At 41.5% G+C, this 23,568-nt stretch overlaps 2 protein-coding genes across 2 annotated transcripts; one reads left to right on the top strand and one right to left on the bottom strand.

Annotated features, from left to right (window-relative positions):
- Nucleotides 1–2,098: 2,098 nt before the first annotated feature.
- On the top strand, nucleotides 2,099–13,870 carry LOC137379241 (tyrosine-protein phosphatase non-receptor type substrate 1-like). The gene is made up of 6 exons (XM_068049951.1): nucleotides 2,099–2,612; nucleotides 4,832–5,003; nucleotides 5,239–5,342; nucleotides 5,557–5,859; nucleotides 7,697–7,993; nucleotides 13,360–13,870. Exons 2-6 carry the CDS (start codon nucleotides 4,918–4,920, stop codon nucleotides 13,419–13,421), a joined length of 852 nt encoding a protein of 283 aa, XP_067906052.1. The 5' UTR covers nucleotides 2,099–2,612; nucleotides 4,832–4,917; the 3' UTR covers nucleotides 13,422–13,870.
- Nucleotides 13,871–18,859: 4,989 nt separating this feature from the next.
- Nucleotides 18,860–23,314, bottom strand: LOC137379243 (tapasin-related protein-like). Its single transcript, XM_068049954.1, has 5 exons — nucleotides 23,234–23,314; nucleotides 22,745–23,065; nucleotides 21,394–21,729; nucleotides 20,174–20,251; nucleotides 18,860–19,470 (listed from the first exon to the last, which is right to left on the bottom strand). The coding sequence occupies exons 1-5, from the start codon at nucleotides 23,286–23,288 to the stop codon at nucleotides 19,391–19,393; spliced, it is 870 nt and encodes a 289-aa protein (XP_067906055.1). The 5' UTR covers nucleotides 23,289–23,314; the 3' UTR covers nucleotides 18,860–19,390.
- Nucleotides 23,315–23,568: the final 254 nt, after the last annotated feature.

Below are 23,568 nucleotides of genomic sequence, written 5' to 3' on the forward strand. Positions count from 1 at the left end.
CTCATCTAACTGATCATTCTGTATGCGTCTGTCCTAATGGTGAGTCGGCATAGCACATGTCAATGGAGCCAGAATGGAATAGTAGGATACATTCACACGTGCACACACATTGTAGGACGTGTCACGAGTACAAAGTAGACACGGGTGAGAAAAAGAATTTGGGTCGTGCAACTTGAAAGGCGCTGCAGGTTCAGAACAGTTCTGAAATTGTTCATTTTTTTTATCTGCACTACTCTAACTGGAAGTCTCTTTTACATGTTGATCACTCTTGTGTGAAAATATATCTCAGGGATATCAGTGTTAAAATTACCTTCTCCTCGTTTGCACTGGCGTTGACTTGTCTTACAATCTCTACTTAGCTGAATTGACCTTTGCCATACTATTTTAAGCATGAAGCCTTGGTTTAGTTACATGTTTCACATTTGGATGGCGACCAAGCCTAATTGATTATTATTCTATCTGGCGCTGAGGCACTGAGCACAATCGTGTTATTGCTCCATTTATTGTCGCTGATGGCACCTAATACAGGAGACTCCAAGGATAAGAGCTTAAGCAGAACAAGCGAATCGGACATGCTAAGCAACTACACAATCTGCAAGAATGCAGATATATGGTGAATAGATTTAATAGTAGCATGAATATTCACTGAACGGATACATGTAAAAGAAACTCATGCGGGGGTATTTGAGCAGAAGGCAGTACCAATGGGATCTCAGCTGCTATAGTAGACGCTGCAATCATTTAGAAGAAACAAGGTTAGTGCCTGAGAATTCAATTGGATCTTGGCGCTATGATCAAGCCACAGGATGAGGGAATTTTTAAAAATAACGTTCACAACAAGGCACGGTGAGTTGTTCCCCTTCCAGTCTTTCCTTCTTATTTGTTACTTTCAACGCTCATATCATATAAGACCATAAGTTTAATAAGGATGAGGTGGGCCAGTCGGTTCATCCGACAGTACACCATCACAACTGAAGCCCAGCATTTTATTACATTTACGCAACCATAGATCAAGCAAACAGGCTCCTCTTATTTACACCGGAATTCGAGTCGCTGGATTGTGACATAAATATTTAATCTTATTAACAGAACGAACTCGATTGGTTAGCATGATGGTGCATTTGCATTCAATGCACAGGCTGGAGATTTTGCTTTACACTAGCCAGGGTCTGCTGTAGGAATTTGCGGAAAGGAGTCCACCAGGAAAACCAACGGCGCTTTACCATTCCAGAAACAACCTCTTAATTTCCTCTGTGCTTACGCCCAGAGATAAGCGCAATCTTGAACGCAACCAAGTTATAGAATCATAAACATCGCTCATATTTGGCTTAAGTGTGATGCATGTGTGAGCCAACTGTGCAACAGCCCCAACAAACAAATTTCTCTGCAGCACCTGTGGAAGAGCCTGTCACTCCAGAATTGGCCTTTATAGCCACTCCAGGCGCTGCTTCACAAACCACTGACCACCTCCAGGCGCGTATCCATTGTCTCTCGAGATAAGGAGGCCCAAAAGAAAGAAATGTATAACTACAATTTGTGGAAGTATCCTAGACCTTATAAGAGGCTGCATTAATCACTGAGCATGCCCGAATTTCCCCCACAATACTGGCCAAGCCCCCACCTCTCATACAAGAGTCTCTTTCAGAATCCAATTAGGATCTCTGCAGAAATAAAGAGCATTGTCTACTTTTACCTAATATTTAGGATATCACTAACATGTGATAACCAGAAAGAAACGTATCCTATTCCCCCAGGTTTACTCATCAAACTAATAATCATTCAAAGTAAATTGGCTGTAGCACTGGTTTAAGATGCATGTTTCAGTAAGGAACAGAAGAGGAATTAGTTTCGGCAAAAATGTGCCTCTCCCTATGCTTTCAGTTACGATTCACCGAGTTCCGATTACAGTCTCTGCTGGCAATTATTTGAGTCATCTGATCTACTAAAAGAAATAAAATCCGTTGAAATTGCACAATTAGATACGTAATACTACACGTCACTCTAGATCACGTGCAAACCCCGGGGTTCGAAAGCCCACGAGCTTGGTGATTCCTTGCAGCATACGCCAAGTGTGTCGCTCAGAATGGCGGTGAATCCTTGGTGTTGCACATATTTTTGTTGGGTATTTTTTACAGAGATGTTTGTGTTTATCTTACAGCTCCATACTATGGAAAACATCTACTGTTAAAAAAAATCTCTTTTTTGAACATTTTTTTTCATTGTGTCGTTAATTCTTTTAATTTTCTTTATTTTTAATATCTAAGTTCTAATATGTGTTCTTGTTCTATAAAGTATACACATTACATCAGCATTCTTATTTATTTTCTGGTAGTCGTTGAAGTGATTTCAAGCAAAGTGGATCGATGTCCTAAACACTTGAGGGTTGCCAGTGGTGCAAATTTTTCCAACTTCTGCACCCAATCTTTATTGGAGATTCGACGAGGAAAGGTTTCTAGAGCCAGACATCAGAAAGTGCGTTAATGTGTAAAAGGGACGTCTTCACTTTACGTTCTGAATGCGAGTGCTGCCGGCATTACTGGAGTGCATTACTGTAAAGTAAAACATCATCAAAAATCTATTGAGATGGAACTAGCTTCCAGATTCTGTGTACGGTAAGTGTCATTGCAATGGGGAGTGGGAGATTTACAGCTGTGGGCAACATATGTAATCTGATCTTTAATCGCTTTTAAACGAAAACTGGTGATAGCAAATTTGTTCTACACATATCAGGGTTTTCTTTTCCATTGACCCTGGAGTACAACGGCTGCCGATTCGCTATCGCCCATTTTGCGCTACTACCCAAAATCAATTTCACTCGATTCACTAGTCTCACGACATTCCAACGTGTATTTGATTCAGCGAATGCGTTTTGAAGTTCAGTTACAATTATTTTGGAGGCAAGATACCGAATTAGTATAAACGTTTAAAGCTTGGCTTGGAATTAATAAATGGGATTAGGTGGCCAAGTAGTTTCTCACCAAAATACCAGTGCTAAAGGGCGACAATCGACAGAATTTAACATCTCCTTGGACAGGGGCTAAATGACCTACTCTTGTTCCTATGCCCACAGTATATGTTTCATACTTGTGCCAATAATAACGTTTTTGAGACGCTAAACTCATTTCACAAAAGGTTTGCTGTAACCTATCGAGAGGGGATGTATTGATCTTACTTCAATGCTGGATTCCACCCAAGTCCTAGGAGGGAAGGTACTCAATTATCCTGTTTGAAGCTCTGCTGTATGCCAATTCGACTTTTTTATACACTCACAACCCGTTAAGTACTGGCAGGATTTCACCGAAGCATTCTATAAACGCCTGGGCTCACATATTTGTAATTTACGATTCTCATTTACAATCCACCAACCCGCCGCGGAAGTTGCCGCAAGAGATCAAGTGAACATAGCCTCCCACCTCCTCTGCGAAAATCCTGCCGCATTTCAAATTCTGCCGAATATAGTAGATACGTGGAAAAAGAATGTAAGAATACTGAGCTTTGTTGGACAACCACACAATAAAGGCTAACATAATGTCCAACTTAATAGGCCACAGATTTAACAATTTGCGATTACTACAAAGACCGGGAAGTAAAACTTAAGAAAATATTGTCAGGAGATTGTAATAAACTGACTAAACAATGTAATGCTTTTAGTGAAAGAAAGGCCCAAGCCCAATACAAACTAAATGGTACAATTTTAAAGAAAATGAGATCAGAGAGACCTGGAGGTGTGTATACACGCATTTTTGAATGTGACGGTACAAAGAAGAAGGCGATGGGGGAAAAAAAGCAGATCGGATCCTTGGCTTTATTAAATGAACCATAGAACACCAGGCAATGAGGTTATGCCAAACCTTTAAGCATTGGCTAGGCCTCAGCGGGAGCATTTTCTGGGTACAGCGCTTTAGGAAGTTTGTCGAGGACATAGGGCGCAGAAGAGATTTACTAGATTGGTACCAGGGTTGAGGGACTTCAGTTATGTGGAGAGACTGAAGAAGCTGGGGTTGATCTCTTTAAAGTCGATTAGGTTAAGAGGAGATTTGATAGATCAGCAGAAATTGTTAACAGTGGCAGAAGGGTCTGTAATGGGAGAACAGAGATTTAAGGTGATTGGCAAACGAACCAGAGGCTTCTGATATTTAATATAAAATAAAAACAAGAAATGCTGGAACCACTCAGCAGGTCTGGCAGCATCTGTGGAAAGAGAAGCAGAGTTAACGTTTCGGGTGACCTGAAACGTTAACTCTGCTTCTCTTTCCACAGATGCTGCCAGACCTGCTGAGTGGTTCCAGCATTTCTTGTTCTTATTTCAGATTTCCAGCATCCGCAGTATTTTGCTTTTATTTTATGCTTCTGATATTTATACTGGAAGTGGAATTACAGCCTAACCCGGTCCTGTTGTTACTAAAGCTTCGTACAACTCAACTGGACAGCAGTCAGGTGCAAGACTGCTGTACGATTTTCGCCTCCCGATTCAGATCCACGAACACTGCACAGAGCATATTTGGAAATTGGAACCTACAACAAGCTGAACAAGGGTCTCACTTCCCTTGAAATCTTCTTTCACTTTGCAATCAGATAAATGTGGGTCGTTCTAGTTAGCTTCTCCCGTAGTTGCATCTGCTGGTATCATCAAACGCAGTATCTTGAATATTCCTTGTTGTATTTCAAGCCTGCTGCCCTAATATCTGTAACATTGAACCATCTGGATATCGGTCCAAAATTTAATCTCTGGCTTGAGTGAACTCAATTATCCCCAATAGCTCTGTGCTGGGGAAAGGAAGATGAGTAGGGCTATTAATCCTAATTGCTTTTTCTGTGATTTTTCGTGAAGACTGGGCACATGGAGGCTGGGTGAAGTCAGGATTGCACTCAGCTCTGAGCGTCCAGCACGAAGTATTTGCCTACCATCACTCCCGCATGAAGAATCCCTTAGATGAGTTGTTGAAGGGTTGCCCGCCTCTGCGGCCTGAATCGTCATTCTCAGGATTGAACATGGATGAAAGGTAGGTGTTGACAAAGAATATTATTGGAAAGAAGTGCCGGGAGGGGCTGGAAAATAATTTCTCTTCAAATGGAAACTTCTCAGTTGGTATTTAGAGGTACCTCCTACTTCGTAGACTCCCACGCAGAAGTATAACCGGACCCAATACGCAGCTTTATGTCGTGTGATACCTCATGTCATGGTCACACGCTTCATATATTTATCTATGAAATTAATTTCTTACCCAAACTTTTCAGTGCAGTATTGTCATTTGCAGCAAGTGACCAAGAACTTTCTATTTGCAAGATGTCGGTGAGAGCTACAGTTCAGTGCATGGTTGTTCTCGGCATGGTTTGGCCAGGTATTATACTTGTTATATGCTGCCATTTCAGAATACTTAAGTCCTAGTTTAGAAGATTGTACAACTTTTATACAGTTCAAAATTAAAAATTGCACTTCAACAATTCCATTACTGGTGCTTCTTAATTGTTCTTATATTATGTTTCTCTTAGTTATTTTTCATTATCTGATGTATGCAACTGTAACCACCGTTCTTGTTTTTTTCCCCCTAATAGCCGCTAAAGTAACTTCGAACAAAGTGGATCAGTTCCCTAAATTCTTGAAGGTTGTCAGAGGTGCGAGTGTTTCCATGCGCTGTACATTTCCGCTATTTCAAGATACTCCCGATGTTTATTGGTGGAAACGCGGCGAGGAATCGTTTCTGGAACCAGACAGCAGAAAGCGATTTAATGTAAAAAAAGGAAGTAGTTCATTTGGTGTTCTGAATGCGAGTGTTGCAGACTCCGGAATGTATTACTGTAAAGTAAAACATCAAGAATCTATTGGAGATGGAAGTGGCTCTCAGCTTACTGTGTACGGTAAGTATCACTGTAGCGGGACTAGAAGATTCTCAGCTGCGTGCGATATATGTAATTTGTTCTTTTATCACTGGACGAAAACCTACAGGTAGCGAATTCGTTTTAACCATCTCCGAATTTTCATTTCCATTGACCCCGGTGTAAAACGGCCGGTTATTCGCTATCGCCCGTTTTGCACTACTGCACAAGACCAATTTCACTCAGTCGTTGGCCTCATAACATTCCTAAGTTATTTTCATCGAATGCACGCTTTTGAAGTGCACTTACAATTGTTCGTTGAGTCAAGATACTTAAAAAGTATAACTGTTTAAACCTTAGTTTGAAATTAGTCAATGAGGTACGATGGCCAGGTTCCTTCTCACCAAAATAACTGTGTCAAGGTGGACAATGGTAATAATTTAAACACCTCCTAGGTCAAGCCTTTTATTCAACATTAAAGACCATATACCCTGGTGCTTTGATTATAAACTCAGATGAACACTTTCTTACTACAGCCCTGAATATTTCACACACTAGCTAATTTTCCGCCTCACTGTTTGAAATTACAAATCTAATACTTTCTGTAACGAATTGCCAGAAATTTCAGGTGGGTAGATTTTTGTTTTGAATGGGTATGAAGGGAATGGAATTAAGTGGGACAAATGGAGTTGAGGAACAGAATCTAAATGAATGGCAGAGCAAGCTCGAGGGACTGAATGGTCTACTCCTGATCCTATTTCAGCAATTTATGCTGTGCACTTGTGTCCATCGATAACTTACTTGAGATACCAAACTCTTTTCATAAATGAAGCCTAAAACCCATTGGAAGGGGAAGCGTTGATCTTGCCTTCAATGCTGGATTCCACCTCAAGTCCTCTAGCTTGCAGGACAGTGAAGGTACCCAATTCCGGTGTTTGAACCTCTGTTCTACGCCAATTGTACTTTCTTGTATACACTCACAACCCGCCAAGTATTGGCAGGATATCACAGAATATCTCTATAAACGCCTGGGCTCCCATATTTGTAATTCATGATTTCCATTTACAATCCTCCACAGCCGGGGGAAGTTACAGCAAGATATCAAGAGAACACAGCCCTCCATTTTCTCCACGGAAATCCTGCCACATTATGTATTATAACTAAAGCAGATCCATGGTTGTAAATGCAGGAATTCTGAGCCTTTGTTGAGCTGTCCACACGGTGCTTAAGGGAATAAACTCAGCATAATGTTGTCAGTTAATAACGTCCTTAATTTAATATTTTGCTATTACTGTAACGTCGGAAAAGTCAACGTGGAAAGAAAAAAAATGCAAAGGAGATTGTTTGTAATAAACTGGCAAAACAATGCAAACCTATTAGAGGGCTTTTACTTCCAGTTAAATAGTGACTGTATATCGAACGGACATAGGTTCGGCATTAGTAAATAGTAGACGTAGGAATGATATAAGCACAACCTCCTCCAGGCAAAAAGTGTTCAACAGAACGAATGGACCCGGGGAAGGGCAAAATCCCTGAAATTATGTAAGACATGCATTTTGTGTTAGGATTCCCCATTCTGTTTCCCTTAGGTGTACAGCTGTTGTGATATTCACAAAGATATAAAATTACCAGTAAAACCCTTTCACGACGTGAAAACGAGTCCAGTCCTTAGATCCCCCTCTGCAGAAAATTCCTTAGGTGAAAGCTGAAATCTCCCCCACGGACACTTGAAATGTTGTATAATCAATTGTAATGCACGAATTCTAATCTCTATATATAACAATATCCTGTCATAAACATGGATATTTGAAAATGAAACATGGAAAATTAGAATGTGCTCCTTTAAATTAAAAACATTTTTCCTCTCTCTCCATTAAAGTTCCCCCGACCCCCCTGAAAATCGTTCCGATTGAAAGAATTTCAGCGACTACTCTGAAACTTGAGTGTAAAACGGCTGCCTTTTACCCGGAGCATTTAGGAATTTCCTGGTTAAGAGATGGTGTCGAAATTCTGAGCGGAATAGAAACTGTGAAAAACAAGAGCGCGGAGGGACTTTATGAGGTTTCCAGTTTTTTGGAAGAAGTCCAAACAGCCCCGGAAAAAGTTGTTTACACCTGTCTGGCATCTCATATCTCTCTTCTGGTACCTGCCAGTGTCAGCTATATCGTCAATCAAGGTACGATTGGGGCAGATTCTGTGTGGAACTTTAGCGACCATCTTTCAAAGTTCTGATGAAAGGTCGCAGAGCTGAAATGTTAACTCTGCTTCTCTCTCCACAGATGCTGCTTGACCTGCTTAGTATTTCCAACATTTTCTGTTTTTATTTTATCTTTCAAGGGTATCTCCTCGATGATCCGGATTTCTTTCAACATTATTAAACTGTTCCTGCTCGATCCATGCATCGACGCCATCAGCACATCTCGGCCTATTAGTAGAAGTGACATCTTCATAAAGTTAATCAATAGACTAGAGAGCATTGAATCGAAAATGAACCGGGTAGAATTCTGTCTACAACGCGACTGCCCCCCACCCCCACCCCATCCCGCCCCCAGCCAGAGCTGTGTCCATTTATCATTTTCCATTTCTCCATGAATGGCATAATCCTGAATTTGTTTCAAAAGCTTCGCATGCAGACCCGTTGCAAATACCTTCTAATACCTGCATTTACTTCATTCAGTGAATGCCTTCTCTCCGTAAGTTGCTGTAAATTGGTGGCGCATGACAAATTGTTTCTAAATCTAATCTGGGGCGAGTTATGGTATTGGACCCTTTGCACCAACAAGTAACAATTCAAGAAAAGTCCAAAATAGTTATTATCACTGTAGATGTAAAATTAAGGAATGGTGGAAATTACTATGCAAGAGGAGACAATTTGGCACTTGGTCCTTGTGTTTGTGAGAACGATTCTCCCATAATGGGAGTCAACTCAGGCTACTCGCGTGGAAATCAGGAATATTAACGTCAATACGTCGTCCCGTTACAGTTTGCAGTGCCGCCGAGACAGCCTGATCGGCATGAAGCTAAATCTGTGATCAAGGAGCGGCGGGGGTGGGTGCCAAGGTTGTAATGTCTCAGGTTATGGGCACTTCTGCTTTTCCTACCCACCCAAAAACATTTTAGAAGTTACCTACTCAGGTAATATTCTATCACTACTGCTAATAAAACTAGCCAGAGAATGCAGGGCACCCCAGTTCTAACATAAAATGGATATAGGGATCATATGTTCATCTCAGAACCACAACCTGGACAAACGATAAGCATGCTATTTGAAAATAAATCTCCAGCCTCCAGCAGCAGGCTTTTTCCCAAGGTGGAAGACATGATGGTAGACGCTGACATGGCGCTCAGTCTGCCGAGTAGATTGTGGCGCTATTATAGCACCTTTAATGCGATTTTGGCAATTTAAAATCGAACCCTATGATTTAAACTAACTATTCAATGAACCCCTTTCATCTGTATAAGCCAATCACAATTGCTTCTATTCTATAATTGTTAAATACAGCAAGATTACTTCTTTATTTTAATCCTACATTGCAGGTCGCAGTTTCAGCTTTGTGATTGCTGACTTATTCTGTTTTTTTTTATAATTCTTGCATTGACGGCCCTCTGTGGAAATGGAAGACGCCATAGTCGGCGCTAACAAAGTGCTAAGTCTGTCCAGCTCAATTTGAGGCTATTATGAGACGGTTAACGCCGATCTAACCAATTTCGTTTTAATTCCTTTGAAGTAGGTTTTAAACTAGCGATTTAATGGACCTCATTCCTCTGTATCAAACAATAATTGTTTCAATTTAATAATATTTATGTACAACCGTTTTATATCTTGGTTTTAATTCACATTGCAGATCATGGTTTCAGCATCATGTTTGCTCGGCTAGTTCTGAGTTTTTTGATAAGTCTTGCACTGATGGGTATTATTGTGGACCATGTACAAATAACGTCAATAACGTAAGAGAACGCTTTATTAATGCAGGAAATCACCTTCAAAGTATACACGCAGATAGCATAAGTGGTCTGGAGACGGGAAATGTGCTTTTCCAGCAGTTTCTTAAGTGATCGATTGACGATTACAATGTTTTGCTACTAAATAGCTGACAACATAGGAAACTGATACTTTCAACACGACAATTTTCATATTTCGATCTCAGGAAAGGTTACAGACCTGAAACCTTAACTCTATTTCTCTCTCCGTGCATGCTGGCTGCTTTGCTGTGGCTCAGTTGACAGCACTCTCGCTTCTAACTCACCAAGTTATAGGTTCAAGCCTTGCGACGCTTGAATGGGTGAGCATACATATCACAGCTAACAACGGAGTGCTGTACTGTCGGAGGCACGGATTCTTCCTGGGATACCCAGTCTTTTCAGCCCACCATATATCTTGCGTAGGTGTTAACTGTTAACGTGCCGGACCGAATCTGTCCTCATTAGACTGGCAATTTAAACAGCGACCCCGGATAACGATCAGGAGTAGAATATAATGATAATTGCCCTCTTTCTCTCCCTGGGTGCTCAGGCCAGTTTTACCTTTTTAACTACTGCCGTAACTGGGATGGACTAATACAACACAGAGAGACAATCGAACCGGCACCTTGCAATTTGTATTGCTCGGTGGGATACCCATGGGTTGCTCTTTCCTCAGTGTGAAAATGTAATTACTTTAAGAGTCAAGAAATTATTGAATACCAAGAGTGAAGGTATCCGTACACCTAAGAACTAAGAACAGTATTTTTGTTTCAATGTCATTCTACATTGAGTGCAGTGAAAATCCATCAGCGCGACATTGGCTATGGTTTAGGTAATCGGCTGTCAATTTTTATATTATATCATTCTAATATAATAAAGTATAAAACATGTAATTACACATACACAATAACCATGAGTGAGTGTCGCCGAATGTTAAAACACAAATGTAAGTTTTGCATCCCAATGGTTTATGACACTTGTAGATCATGGCATATTTATTTACAATTACGTTTGTCCTAGTCCTAGACATACTTATTGTACGATTATTTTAATAATTATTTTCGAATCATAGTCAGAGGATATAATTGGATGAAGTTCCTTTAATTTAATCTTCTTTGGCCTCCTTGCATCGCGAGACAATGGGTAAGCGCCTGGAGGTGGTCAGTGGTTTGTGAGGCAGCGCCTGGAATGGCTAGAAAGGCCAATCCTAGAGTGACAGACTCTTCCACAGGTGCTGCAGATAAAATTGGTTGTCGGGGCTATTACACAGTTGGCTCTCCCCTTGCGCTTCTGTCTTTTTTTTCTGCCAACTGCTAAGTCTCTTCGACTCGCCACACTTTAGCCCCGCCTTTATGGCTGTCTGCCAGCTCTGGCGATCACTGGCAACTGACTCCCACGACTTGTGGTCAATGTCACAGGACTTCATGTCGCGTTTGCAGACGTCTTTAAAGCGGAGACATGGACGACCAATGGGTCTGATAACAATGACGAGCTCGCTGTACAATGTATCCTTGGGGATCCCGCCATCTTCCATGCGGCTCACATGGCCAAGCCATCTCAAGCGCCGCTGGCTTAGTAGTGTGTATATGCTGGGGATGTTGGCCGCCTCAAGGACTTCTGTGTTGGAGATAAGGTCCTGCCACCTGATGCCAAGGATTCTCCGGAGGCAGCGAAGATGGAATGAATTGAGATGTCACTCTTGGCTGACATACATTGTCCAGGCCTCGCTGCCATAGAGCAAGGTACTGAGGACACAGGCTTGATGCACTCAGACCTTTGTGTTCCGTGTCAGTGCGCCATTTTCCCACACTCTCTTGGCCAGTCTGGACATAGCTGTGGAAGCCTTTCCCATGCGCTTGTTGATTTCTGCATCAAGAGACAGGTTACTGGTGATAGTTGAACCTAGGTAGGTGAACTTATGAATCACTTCCAGTGCGTGGTCGCTGATATTGATTGATGGAGCATTTCTGATGTCCTGTCCCATGATGTTCGTTTTCTTGAGGCTGATGGTTAGGCCAAATTCGTTGCAGGCAGCCGCAATCCTGCCGATTAGTCTCTGCAGACACTCTTCAGTATGAGATTTCAATGCAGCATCATCAGCAAAGCGGAGTTCCCCGATGAGGATTTTCCGTACTTTGGTCTTCGTTCTTAGACGGGCAAGGTTGAACAACCTGCCACCTGATCTTGTGTGGAGGAAAATTTCTTCTTCTGAAGACTTGAACGCACGTGAGAGCAACAGGGAGAAGAAGATCCCAAATAGTGTAGGTGCAAGAACACAACCCTATTTCACACGACTCAGGATAGGAAAGGGGTCTGATGAGGCACCGCTATGCTGAATTGTGCCTTTCATATTGTCATGGAATGAGGTGATGATACTTAGTAGCTTTGGTGGACATCCGATCTTTTCTAGTAGTCTGAAGAGACCACGTCTGCTGAACAGGTCAAAGGCTTTGATGAGATCAATGGAAGCAACGCAGAGGGGCATCTGTTGTTTGCAGCATTTCACCTGTAGCTGGCGAAGGGAGAACAACATGTCAATGGTGGATCTCTCTGCTCGAAAGCCACAGGGTACCTCAGGGTAGACATGCTCAGCCAGCTTATGGAGCCTGTTTAAAGCGACTCGAGCGAAGACTTTCCCCACTATGCTGAGTAGGGAGACTCCACGGTAGTTGTTGCAGTCACCACGGTCATCCTTGTTCTTATGATATTGGCATCGCGCATGTCCTGTGGTACTTCTCCCTCGTCCCAGCACAGGCAAAGCAGTTCGTAGAGTGATGAAAGTATAGCAGGCTTGGCAGTCTCCATTATTTCAGGGGTAATGCGGTGCTTCCCAGGGGCTTTTCCGCTGGCTAGAGAATCAATGGCGTCACTCAGTTCCGATTTTGTTGGCTGTACATCCAGCTCATCCATGACTGGTAGAGACTGGGCTGCATTGATGGCAGTCTCAGTGACAACATTTTCCCTGGAGTACAGTTCTAGGTAGTGCTCCACCCAGCGGTCCATTTGCTTGCGTTGGTCAGTGATCGTGTCCCCTGATTTAGATTTGAGGGGGGCGATCTTCTTGATGGTTGGCCCAAAAGCTCTCTTAATGCCATCATACATTCCTCTGATGTTTCTGGTGTCGGAGGCCAGCTGAATATGACTGCATAGGTGTTGCCAGTAGTCATTTGCGCAGCGCCAGGCTGTTCATTGTGCAGCGCTTCTGGCTGCTTTAAGTGCTATGGATGTTAACTCGCTGGGGGCTTTCTTGTAGTTCAACAGTGCAATGCGCTTGGCGGCTATGGCAGGTTCCAGCTCTTCAAAGTGAGATTGAAACCAGTCTGCATTCTGCTTCACACGTTTGCCATAGGTGGTCATTGCTAATTTAATAGTAGTTTGATATTGATGCAGATGGGACTGTGCCTGTGAGTCTAGATGTATTGATACGGCACTGAGTATATCTATGAATCTACTGATACTGATGCTGAAATTCTCAAATGGGCACCGCGCGTGGATACAAAATGGTGGGGGGGGGGGGGGGGGAATCAAAGCAATTACATTATTTAAAAACACAGGCCTGACTTCTTTTTTTTTGGTCAGGTAAAGAACGGCTGGTAATCTCTGCCTCTGCTGCTCAAAATTCTATGAGAGCAATGCCTTAGCGTTTGGAAAAGAAGAACGCGTATTCAGGTACAGCTGGGCAAGTAACAAATAGAAACATACGAAAGTAAAGAACGAGATGGATGAGCCACAATCAAGACGGATCAAGGGTTCATGCAGCATTCGCCAAAACCCAGTTTGCATTGTATTACGCTGCACAATTTTCCTGTAATTAGATTATGCAAAGATAACTGTTAGTTGGCCCCTGTACATAAAATAAGTCAATGCATTCTATGTAAATGCAGCAAGAAGGAAGGAGAGAGGGCTGTAGCTGAGTTTCATGTTAGTACTTTTTTACGTGCTGGCGGTATTTTTGAATTACTCTACTTGTTGATATCTATAGGTGTATACAAAATTTGACTGTGTAAGCTTTTCGTATATCTTTTTTAACTGATGTTCATAGAAGTGACTGAGAAAGCATAGAATTATGAATATGGGGTGAATAAATAGGAGGGCCATTAACAACAGTCCAAGCTAGTCGTATTTCTGTCGCTACCCACAATCAGCATGTGAAAACTGCTGTTTGCTGCATCTTCCATTTCTCCTCTTACCGACGCGCGTTTTAAACTTAAACCTTGTCTCCCTGTTCTCGGGGTTCAGCTGACGACAAAATGCCCCACTGTACTATTTGGATAAGAACAAGGATATCTTCGGATGACCCATACATTGGTCTTCCCTCAACACTCAGCCACTAAAATAGACTCAATTATCAAGAAATTTATTAACCTAATTTTGTGTCTGTTGGGCCTTCTACACTATTTGACTACCTATTTGCCAAGATAAGAACAATAATAACACCCAAAAAATAACCTGTTTTTGTGAAATGCTTTCGGATGTCCATTAGGTAGGTGATTATGGAACCATGTGAATGCAAATTCGTTACTTTCCTTTATAATAGTGAGCGTATGGATGGGTACCATCACGTTGAAAAATGCACTCCAATATCTTCATTTGTATAATTCTAACTAATTAAGATTAAATATTTCAATTAATTTGAAATGTCAAAGGAACGTTGAGAATATACGGCCCAAACCAAAGAGTGAGAGGCTCGGTGCCAATTTAAACAGGAAGCAATCAGGGCGTGATCTCATCACTTCGCAAACAGATACTGTCTAGTCATCAAACTCGCTGTTTCTCGCAATGAAACTGCTAAATGCTCATTGAATTAAGTGTAGATAAATTTTCATGTTAAAGTATAGTGTAATCTACATATAATAACTTCAAATAGCAATCAGGACAAACAGCTAAGGCAACACATTGCCACACAATTCTCCGACCTCTTCAAATTGGTGATTCTTATTGGGGAATATTCCACTATTTTCACAGCTCTGATGTGTCAGCTGGCTAGCGTGGGCATACATGTGCTTATGTGTATGCGTGTGTGTATGCATATGGATGTCTGTGTTCGTACTGGGGTGGTCATCGAACAGGACAGGTTTTATCCTCACCTGATACATACAGGTGGAATTCATTGGCGAACAATCAAGAATGGAGACCCCCAAATAATAAATCAATCCGGCTCCTTAATGCCCTTCAGGGAATGCAAAGCATTAAGGTAGATAAGTCCCCAGGGCCTGATGGGATCTACCCCAGAATACTGAGAGAGGCTAGGGAAGAGATTGCTGGGGCCTTGACAGAAATCTTTGCATCCTCATTGGCTACAGGTGAGGTCCCAGAGGACTGGAGAATAGCCAATGTTGTTCCTTTGTTTAAGAAGGGTAGCACGGATAATCCAGGAAATTATAGGCCGGTGAGCCTTACGTCAGTGGTAGGGAAATTATTAGAGAGGATTCTTCGGGACAGGATTTACTCCCATTTGGGGACAATTGGACTTATTAGCGAGAGGCAGCATGGTTTCGTGAAGGGGAGGTCGTGTCTCACTAATTTAGTTTATGTTTAGTTTAGAGATACAGCACTGAAACAGGCCCTTCGGCCCACCGAGTCTGTGCCGACCATCAACCACTCATTTATACTAATCCTACACTAATCCCATATTCCTACCACATCCTCACCTATCCCTATATTTCCCTACCACCTACCTATACTAGGGACAATTTATAATGGCCAATTTACCTACCAACCTGCAAGTCTTTTGGCTTGTGGGAGGAAACCGGAGCACCCGGAGAAAACCCACGCAGACACAGGGAGAACTTGCAAACTCCACACAGGCAGTACCCAGAATTGAACCCGGGTCGCTGGAGCTGTGAGGCTGCGGTGCTAACCACTGCACCACTGTGCCGCCCCGTGTACAGTAAATGGCAGAACCCTTAGGAGTATTGACAGGCAAAGAGATCTGGGTGCACAGGTCCACAGGTCACTGAAAGTGGCAACACAGGTGGATAAGGTAGTCAAGAAGGCATACGGCATGCTTTGCTTCATCGGTCGGGGCATAGAGTATAAAACTAGGCAAGTCATGCTGCAGCTGTACAGAACTTTAGTTAGGCCACACTTAGAATATTGCATGCAATTCTGGTCGCCACACTACCAGAAGGACGTGGAGGCTTTGGAGAGGGTACAGAAGAGGTTTACCAGGATGTTGCCTGGTCTGGAGGGCATTAGCTATGAGGAGAGGTTGGATAAACTCGGATTGTTTTCACTGGAACGACGGAGTTGGAGGGGCAACATGATAGAGGTTTACAAAGTTATAAGCGGCATGGACAGAGTGGATAGTCAGAAGCTTTTTCCCAGGGTGGAAGAGTCAGTTACTAGGGGACATAGGTTTAAGGTGAGAAGGGCAAAGTTTAGAGGGGATGTGCGAGGCAAGTTCTTTACACAGAGGGTGGGGAGTGCCTGGAACTTGTTGCCGGGGAAGGTGGTGGAAGCAGGTACCATAGAGACGTTTAAGAGGCATCTTGACAAAATACATGAATCGGATGGGAATAGAGGGATACGGACCCCGGAAGTGCAGAAGGTGTTAGTTTAGGCAGGCGTCAAGATCGGCGCAGGCTTGGAGGGCCGAATGGCCTGTTCCTGTGCTGTACTATTCTTTGTTCTTTGTTCTTTGACAAACGCCTTCAGCCGAAGCACTTACATAGAACCACGCGTACTGATAGCGCGGTTAGGAATGTTACAAGGACAAATGTGAAATGGAACATCTGTTGAATGCGAAGGGTAAGTGTTGTTCTAAGTACACTGAAATGTAATAATACTGTTACCATTCAACAGTAAATACTTTTGCAGCATGATACAATTAACAGAGTTAAATTTAGAACTAAATGTGTTGATGCTTCGAGCAGTGGGACTTAATAACAGTAGCTTGCTTAGCTCGAATAAGTACTTTGCCCCTGTCAATATTTAGCAGCACATCATTGTAGCTAAAACAAGAATGTTAAAACCCCCAGCTAATCGCTTATACTTCATGAGAACTGATAGTTCGCCCACACTGTGACCTTTTAATTCCGGTACATAGGTGCACCAGTGTTTAACTGATGACGTATCTCTACTCTTTCCATTGTAATTATACTGAAATAAACGTACTCTATTTAAATATCATCATGCATAAAATCAATAAAAATCGATTATGCACGATGTTACGACCAAAGTGGGAGGAGTACACTGTTAATTCAGTCCCACTTCTCCACAGGTCAAAACATATTCTTTAAAAATTTCCACTTGTTGAAACAGTCAATCGGATACTACTATTTCCCCCACAATAGAACACATCAAATCAGGTTTCTTTACTGAACAACGACGTTAACAGTTTGTTATAAAACAATTCTTAACAAGTAACGAAAAAGTAAAGCACATAGAACAAATTTTTAAGGACCCAACTTTTTTTTGTAGTTCTCTTTTCTACCTTACCTAATTTAAACTTTAGTCACTTCACACTGGCAATCACACACGCACACACATATATGTGTGTATATATATATATATATATATATTCCTATACCTAAATCGGGTAACTGGAAAAAGTAAGAAAAAGAGATTTTTATGTCAGAGCTTTGTGACGGAGAAAAATAATTTGTGTTAACTATGTGCTCGTTTTTTGAAGAAATCAGCAGATGAGATATGTTGTTCCAAACTAGCATACAGTCTAACTTCTGAGGACGTAGACAGGTCTTTTTAAAAACAGTTATTTTTCAGGTGGCATTGAAAAGCAATTTTGCAGGCTTCTTGAAATGCAGGAACAAGATGAAATGGCATACTGAAATTCACCGAGTTTTATTTTTCAGGGAATTGCAAGTAAACGAGATGGTTTATAATTTCTGCTCTTCCTTGGAATTGTTTCCTTTTTGTGTTTTTCTTTGGCACTTTAGCAGCCCTTGACTTTTCCGCTTCCAGACTTGACACACGCACACTCTGTCTAACAGCGAAACAGCTTGGCAGTTTTCTATCGAAATGTTCTGTGCCTGCTGCCGGGCTTCCCCAATCAAAGAGTGCTTAGAGTGCTTGTTATTTTTCTGCCCCTGTTGCCGTAGAGTCTGCCTTAAGCTTAGCCCAAACCAGCTGACGAACTCTAACACTTGCAAATCTGCCCTCACTGTCCCCTTGATTAAACATTTATTTAGCTTACTAAAAATCTTTTTTTTATTTGTTTTTTTTTAACAGAACAGTCACTTTCATAACAACGATCACTTACAAAAGAACGATTCTAGCCCATTATTTTATCGAATGTTACTGCAAAGCGGTCGCCTTCATTGATATATCACGGTATTGCCTTGTGACTTCCAGGCGAGGTGACGCTCCTAATGTGGAACGGGCGAAGCTCCAGTCAATAAACAAGTCTATCGGTCTACTAAAGGTTTTTAACCTTCTCGTTTTAGCTCCATGATATGCTGGAAATATTGACCGGGCGAAGGGCTTATTCGAGCTAAGCTATCAAATAATTCTACACCACAGTCTCAATTTGAAACCATGCATTATTATTAGATGTGAAAATCGAAAATGAAGTAAACCGAAATATAATGAGCGATGAACAGTTGCACATTTGTGTGCATATTGCGGGTCACCCGCCATTCGGGATAAATGTGCTTGTAGAATTGTAATCAATTGAAACCAGCACTGATATCAATAAGGTAAATCGTGTTTGACTTCCCCTGTAGAATTCTTCGCAGAAACAGAGGAGAATAGATTAAAAAAAACATGCAGCGCATGGCAACTGTACGGATTATCTTAACTAAAATAACGTGACAGCATCCGATGATGACTGTTGGAAGAAAAATGTATGATAATTTTCAAAACGGAATTGCATATGAACTTGAAAAGGGGAAAATTACAGGGCTTTGGGGAAAGAATCTGAGCGCGGGACTAATTGGATAGCATTTTCAAAAATTCAGCACTGTCACAATGAGCCGCATGGCCTCTTTCTGTGCCTTAACATTCTGTGATTCTACGTAGCCGCGCGGGGAGACATATCTTTGCAGGGCGCAAAATAAATGAAAGTTATTTCAGTAGACAGATAGACTAGTCTATAGACTGGAGCTTCGCCTGTTCCACATTAGGATGGCCACTTCGCCTGGAAGTCACAAGGCAATAATGTGATACGTAAATGAAAACACGGGCTCTGAAGTAGCATTTGACAAAATAATGGCCGGAAATCGTTAGTTTGTAAGAGATGGTATATAATTTTTTTTATTGAAATGATATTTAAATAGCGCAAGGTTATTACAGTATCAGTGTAAACTAAAGAATAGAGGTATGTCATCAGTTAAACAATATAAATCTAACATTGAAGTAAGCCAGAAACGTTACTTTGGTCTTAGAAGCTGCTAAAATACAAAGTATCGAATAATTGAATAGGAAGTATTACTTATGAATATCTGATATATCACTGTAATGCGTTAATAGCATCGTCTCGTATATATAACGCCTGAAGTTGTCATGGCAGCGGAATGCGATCAGTACACACCAGAAAAAGTGACTTCTGCATCTACATTTCCATTGCGAATTATTGCTTGTTTCTGTGTAGACGTCTGTCATTCCTCTTTGTTTTTTGGTCTGCAACTGAGCATATTCTGTATTTCCTCCTTTATTGTTCCATATCCCAGTTTCCGCTGAACCAATCAATGTTACGTACGCCAGCTTTTTGCCGACTGTCCCTTGTTCTGCCTGTAAAGCCAATGTTTGGAAATATTATTAATTGGTCGTTTTGCAAGTTTTGTGCACTGCTGCTCAAAACAGTCATCAGAAGGACACACAAATAAACTTCGATCCATCACCAGGACAAAGTCAACAGAAGCCTATGCCTTCCCCTTTCGCATGACTGTTGAGGGTTCCCAGCCCTTGCCGTGATCAGAAGTGGTGTATTTTATAGATTTTTTTTGTTGGGAAAAATAGGGAAATAGTTTTGGGCACTAAAAGAATCAAGAGGTATGAAACTAGGGCGGGAAAATCCAGTTGCGTTAGAAGATCAGCCATTCACTTATAGCGTGGCAGAGCAGGCACGAGGGCCATATGGCCCATTTCTGCTCCTATTTCTTTCGGTCCCTATGTGCACTGGCGAAAGCCTCACATTAGTGACTCAAGCTATTTGAGCATTGACAACGGAATGGATTAGAAAATGATTGTGCGTCAAGGTTGCAAACGGCACAGTTTTTTTTCTGGGAAACATCCCGAAAATACTTTCCATTTTGATTATGAGCGTGAGCATTTCTGCGTAGAAAATGCATTTGGAACAATCCAAGCTTCATGAAAAAAGATAACAGTGCTTTCAACTTTAAGTCCTAATCGAATTCTACTTCCCCCGTTTACCTGCAGGCGGTCACTAACCCCGAGGTTTGTACTAAAATCAAAGTCTTACAGTAGATCTTACCTTCATTATTTTGCAGTCGGTATCGCGTTACAATGACGATCATTAGTACTAGAAACGCCAGTCCAACCACCGCACATACTGGAGCCCCGAAGTCAAGGGAGTTATTGACATAATACGTAAAATTAATAGAAACATTGAATTATTGCGAGCGTCAGATAAAAATAGGCCTCAATACAGTTTATTTATTAAACTATTGGATGCCTTCAGTAACTCCGCAGTATAGAACGGCAAAAATAAAGCTTAAACAACGTTTCAATACCAAATATTTTTAGATATAACTTTTAAGTAACTTCTTCATCCAAAGATGACACATTCTGGATTTATCTGCGAAGCGGACTATAAGTTTATGGATCTCAAAACAGTGTTAGGAGAGTTAGAACACGAGAGAGATCAATTTCCTATGACTTTGATCTTTCTTATTTGTTAACAGACAGCGTGAAGACATTAGATGCATTTTTCCCAAGTGTTTTTTTTTGTACCCGCACAAAAATCTGTAGAAATCGGGTAGGAATCCCCCTTCAATTATCTGAACTGTGTTAATCAAAGTAGCAGTGTCATTCAATGGTAAAGGCGATCAACGGGCGAGGGCTTATTGATTATTGTGTCGCGGGGCAAAGAATTGCTAGCACGATGCATTGCACCGGCTGTGTGTTGCCAAGTTAGGGGCAAAGTTTGAATGGGAGTTATGAGACAGATCCCAATAAAATGCGCTGTGGACTGGAGACAAAGTTGTCAAGGAGGTAAATTTCGGAACTCTGCACTGCAAGTAGCCAAAAGCCGGGTTAGGAATCGGGAACGGCATTGCGAAAAGCCCGAGTGCAAGCAACGTGACTGCAGCTCCTGGTCACACCTTTGGCGCAAGGAGAGTAGGCAATGGCAAAGGAAAAAAAAACAATTTTATAGGGAAACACAAGGAACTGAAAAATATTAATAATTAGGCGAGGAAAAACAAACGGATAGAAAAGATAAACTCCTATTTATGATTATTATGAAATAAATAAATGAATTTGAAAGTAAATACGCTTTGATTGTATTTGCGTGCTGGGCGATATAATCCGGTTTTATAACGCATCAAGTTCAATTCAAATTATGCATTAAAACATGAATTTAACAACTTAGTTGATATTTCTCACGAGGTTTCTGCGGATTAGCTTCATAACAATTAACACCTACAATGCGTACGATATATCTCTTTGCGATTTTAACAGTAGCTAACTCACCTATTTGGACTGTTTGCTTCGCGCCTTGTTTTAGTTTCGAAACAGTATGGGAAATGAGAACTGGAGTCTTCAGAGAGATATGAGAAACCGAACAGGTATAATTGATATCGCTCAGGACAGGTTGCGTCTCAACCAAAGAGCTAGAAACTTCATACAGTCCCTGACTGTTCTGAATTTTAACGGTATGTATTCCTAACGTAGTCTCGACTCCATTTTTATACCAAATGAGGATGACATTATCCGGATAAAATGCAGCCGTTTCACACTCAAGAGTCAAGGAAGCAGATGAATTCCCTTCAGGGGTCCTGGAGACAATATTCAGTGGGGTTGGGGCCACTACAGAACGGAGAAAGAACAAAGCCGTGTTACTAAGCGCCATCGAGAGAAACTAAATATAATTCTGACTTCCGTTCAGTCCATTTTATTATAATAGCACCATTCAAAAGCCAGTCTCCTGTCCCTTTTATGTTATTCACAACATCTACAGCTAAAAGAATCCATATCTCGAAAAGACAGCGGCATCTGTTCAATTTTATATGCGATATTAAGTCTAAGACCTGGGCAGACAAGCCGGAACGATTTGTTAATCAAAGCATACCAAAGAATTAAGTCAGCAAACCTGTGGAGCCAGCTTGCGTTGAGTCGTTCCGTCTTTGTTAAGCACAAATATACAGAGCCTATCAATCTGCATTTGATGATAAAACGAGGGTCTTAGCCGGTATCAGACAGATTTCACAACTGACGCACCGACGCATTGCAATTGGTGAAATCAATTAAATTCTGTTGAACCTCAGGAGGTTTCAGCAACACAATTCCTCTGTGTTCTATTTACTGGAGATCACTGAGCTTACGGCGCTGTGTCCTTCAAGCTCCAGTTTGCTGGGTGAATCCGTTCATCATCTATTAGTTGCACAATGACTTTCAAATCAGTGACGCTAACAATATGTAAGAATTAATGTCTGGAATGTTAAACGGCAAAGACAGCGATAACGGTAGACAGGACATTAAAACGGGCCAGGAGCCGCGTATATCTTGGGAGAGACGCACTAAGAAACGATTTCCAGCCAGGTGTACACTTGGAGATTCAGTTATCAGACGTCTGGAGTATAAATCGCATTTGGAGTTATAGCCCAATTGGTTAATATTGATGCAATTTGCAGTATGCTGCGTGCAACATTGAATATCTAATTATCATTCCTTTCCAGAAATCAAGAATATGCAATTTAAGTTATTGCGAAATGTATAATACATGATTATACTGCTAAAATCGGTAAAATAAACCGTCATAAAACATCCCAGTTTATGTTCGATATATTTACTATCGTCTTGCTTTCCTATATTTCAGACTTACCATATACAATTAGATGTGATCCGGTTCCATTTCCTTGAACTGTACCCTGATGGATCACTGCGCAGTGATAGACTCCAGAGTCTTGGAAAGTCGTGCTCAGCAAATGAAAGAAACCTCTCGCTTTATTTTCCAGACCAAATCGCTTTCTCCTGTCTGGTTTTGTGTGCAAGTATTCATTCTCGCCCTGTTTCCACCAATGCACTCTTACGCTGGAATGGTCCGGAAAGATGGGGAATGCGCAGTAGAAGATAATTTCCCTCCCTCCAGCTGCAGTCACTACTTTGGGCGTTTGAGTCACTTTGAACGAAATGTGGTACGCAGCTGTGAGAAATATATTCAAATGTAAGTTACTTGCATTACATACGACACAAAGATGGAAGAGAGAAACTGTTCCCTAGACAATGGAATTACGATTTACTAAATGAGTGCGGAGCTACTTTGGAAGCATTTTGTGAATTGAAGTATCTGGAGAAATTAATAAAGAGTTACCAGCATGAATAATTCCTCTAAGAGTCAGGCACAGACAAATCATACTCGCTGACATTCTGAGCTTTGAATTCAACTGATGACTCTGCAGTTACTGCGAGTTTGCAACTGCTAGGAACTGTTTTCGGTTTGTTTTCTATGACATACGTCGCAGTGACGTTTGACATCCTGTAACCGCGGCTCAGGAATTAAGATTAGTTTGTTAAGTGTTATTGTCTAATTGCTATACTTATTCCATTATTCATCTGGAATCACACGTGTCACGGGCAAGAAAGATTAAGAGAATGTATTTGACTTTCAAATGCAGAATTGAATAATATCCGTGTTGCTTCCTGACA

The sequence above is a fragment of the Heterodontus francisci genome, chromosome 17, assembly GCF_036365525.1.
Source record: "Heterodontus francisci isolate sHetFra1 chromosome 17, sHetFra1.hap1, whole genome shotgun sequence".
NCBI lineage: Eukaryota > Metazoa > Chordata > Chondrichthyes > Heterodontiformes > Heterodontidae > Heterodontus > Heterodontus francisci.

Coding starts and splice junctions, on each gene's coding strand:
- LOC137379241 (XM_068049951.1), top strand. CDS start 4,918: ATGAAGAATCCCTTAGATGAGTTGTTGAAGGGTTGCCCGCCTCTGCGG. Junction 5,343..5,556: donor TCTCGGCATGGTTTGGCCAG/GTATTATACTTG, acceptor TCCCCCTAATAG/CCGCTAAAGTAACTTCGAAC. Junction 5,860..7,696: donor CTCTCAGCTTACTGTGTACG/GTAAGTATCACT, acceptor TCTCCATTAAAG/TTCCCCCGACCCCCCTGAAA.
- LOC137379243 (XM_068049954.1), bottom strand. CDS start 23,288: ATGTCAGCGAGTATGATTTGTCTGTGCCTGACTCTTAGAGGAATTATT. Junction 23,066..23,233: donor TAGAGGAATTATTCATGCTG/GTAACTCTTTAT, acceptor TATTTCTCACAG/CTGCGTACCACATTTCGTTC. Junction 20,252..21,393: donor GAAGCAAACAGTCCAAATAG/GTGAGTTAGCTA, acceptor TCGGGGCTCCAG/TATGTGCGGTGGTTGGACTG.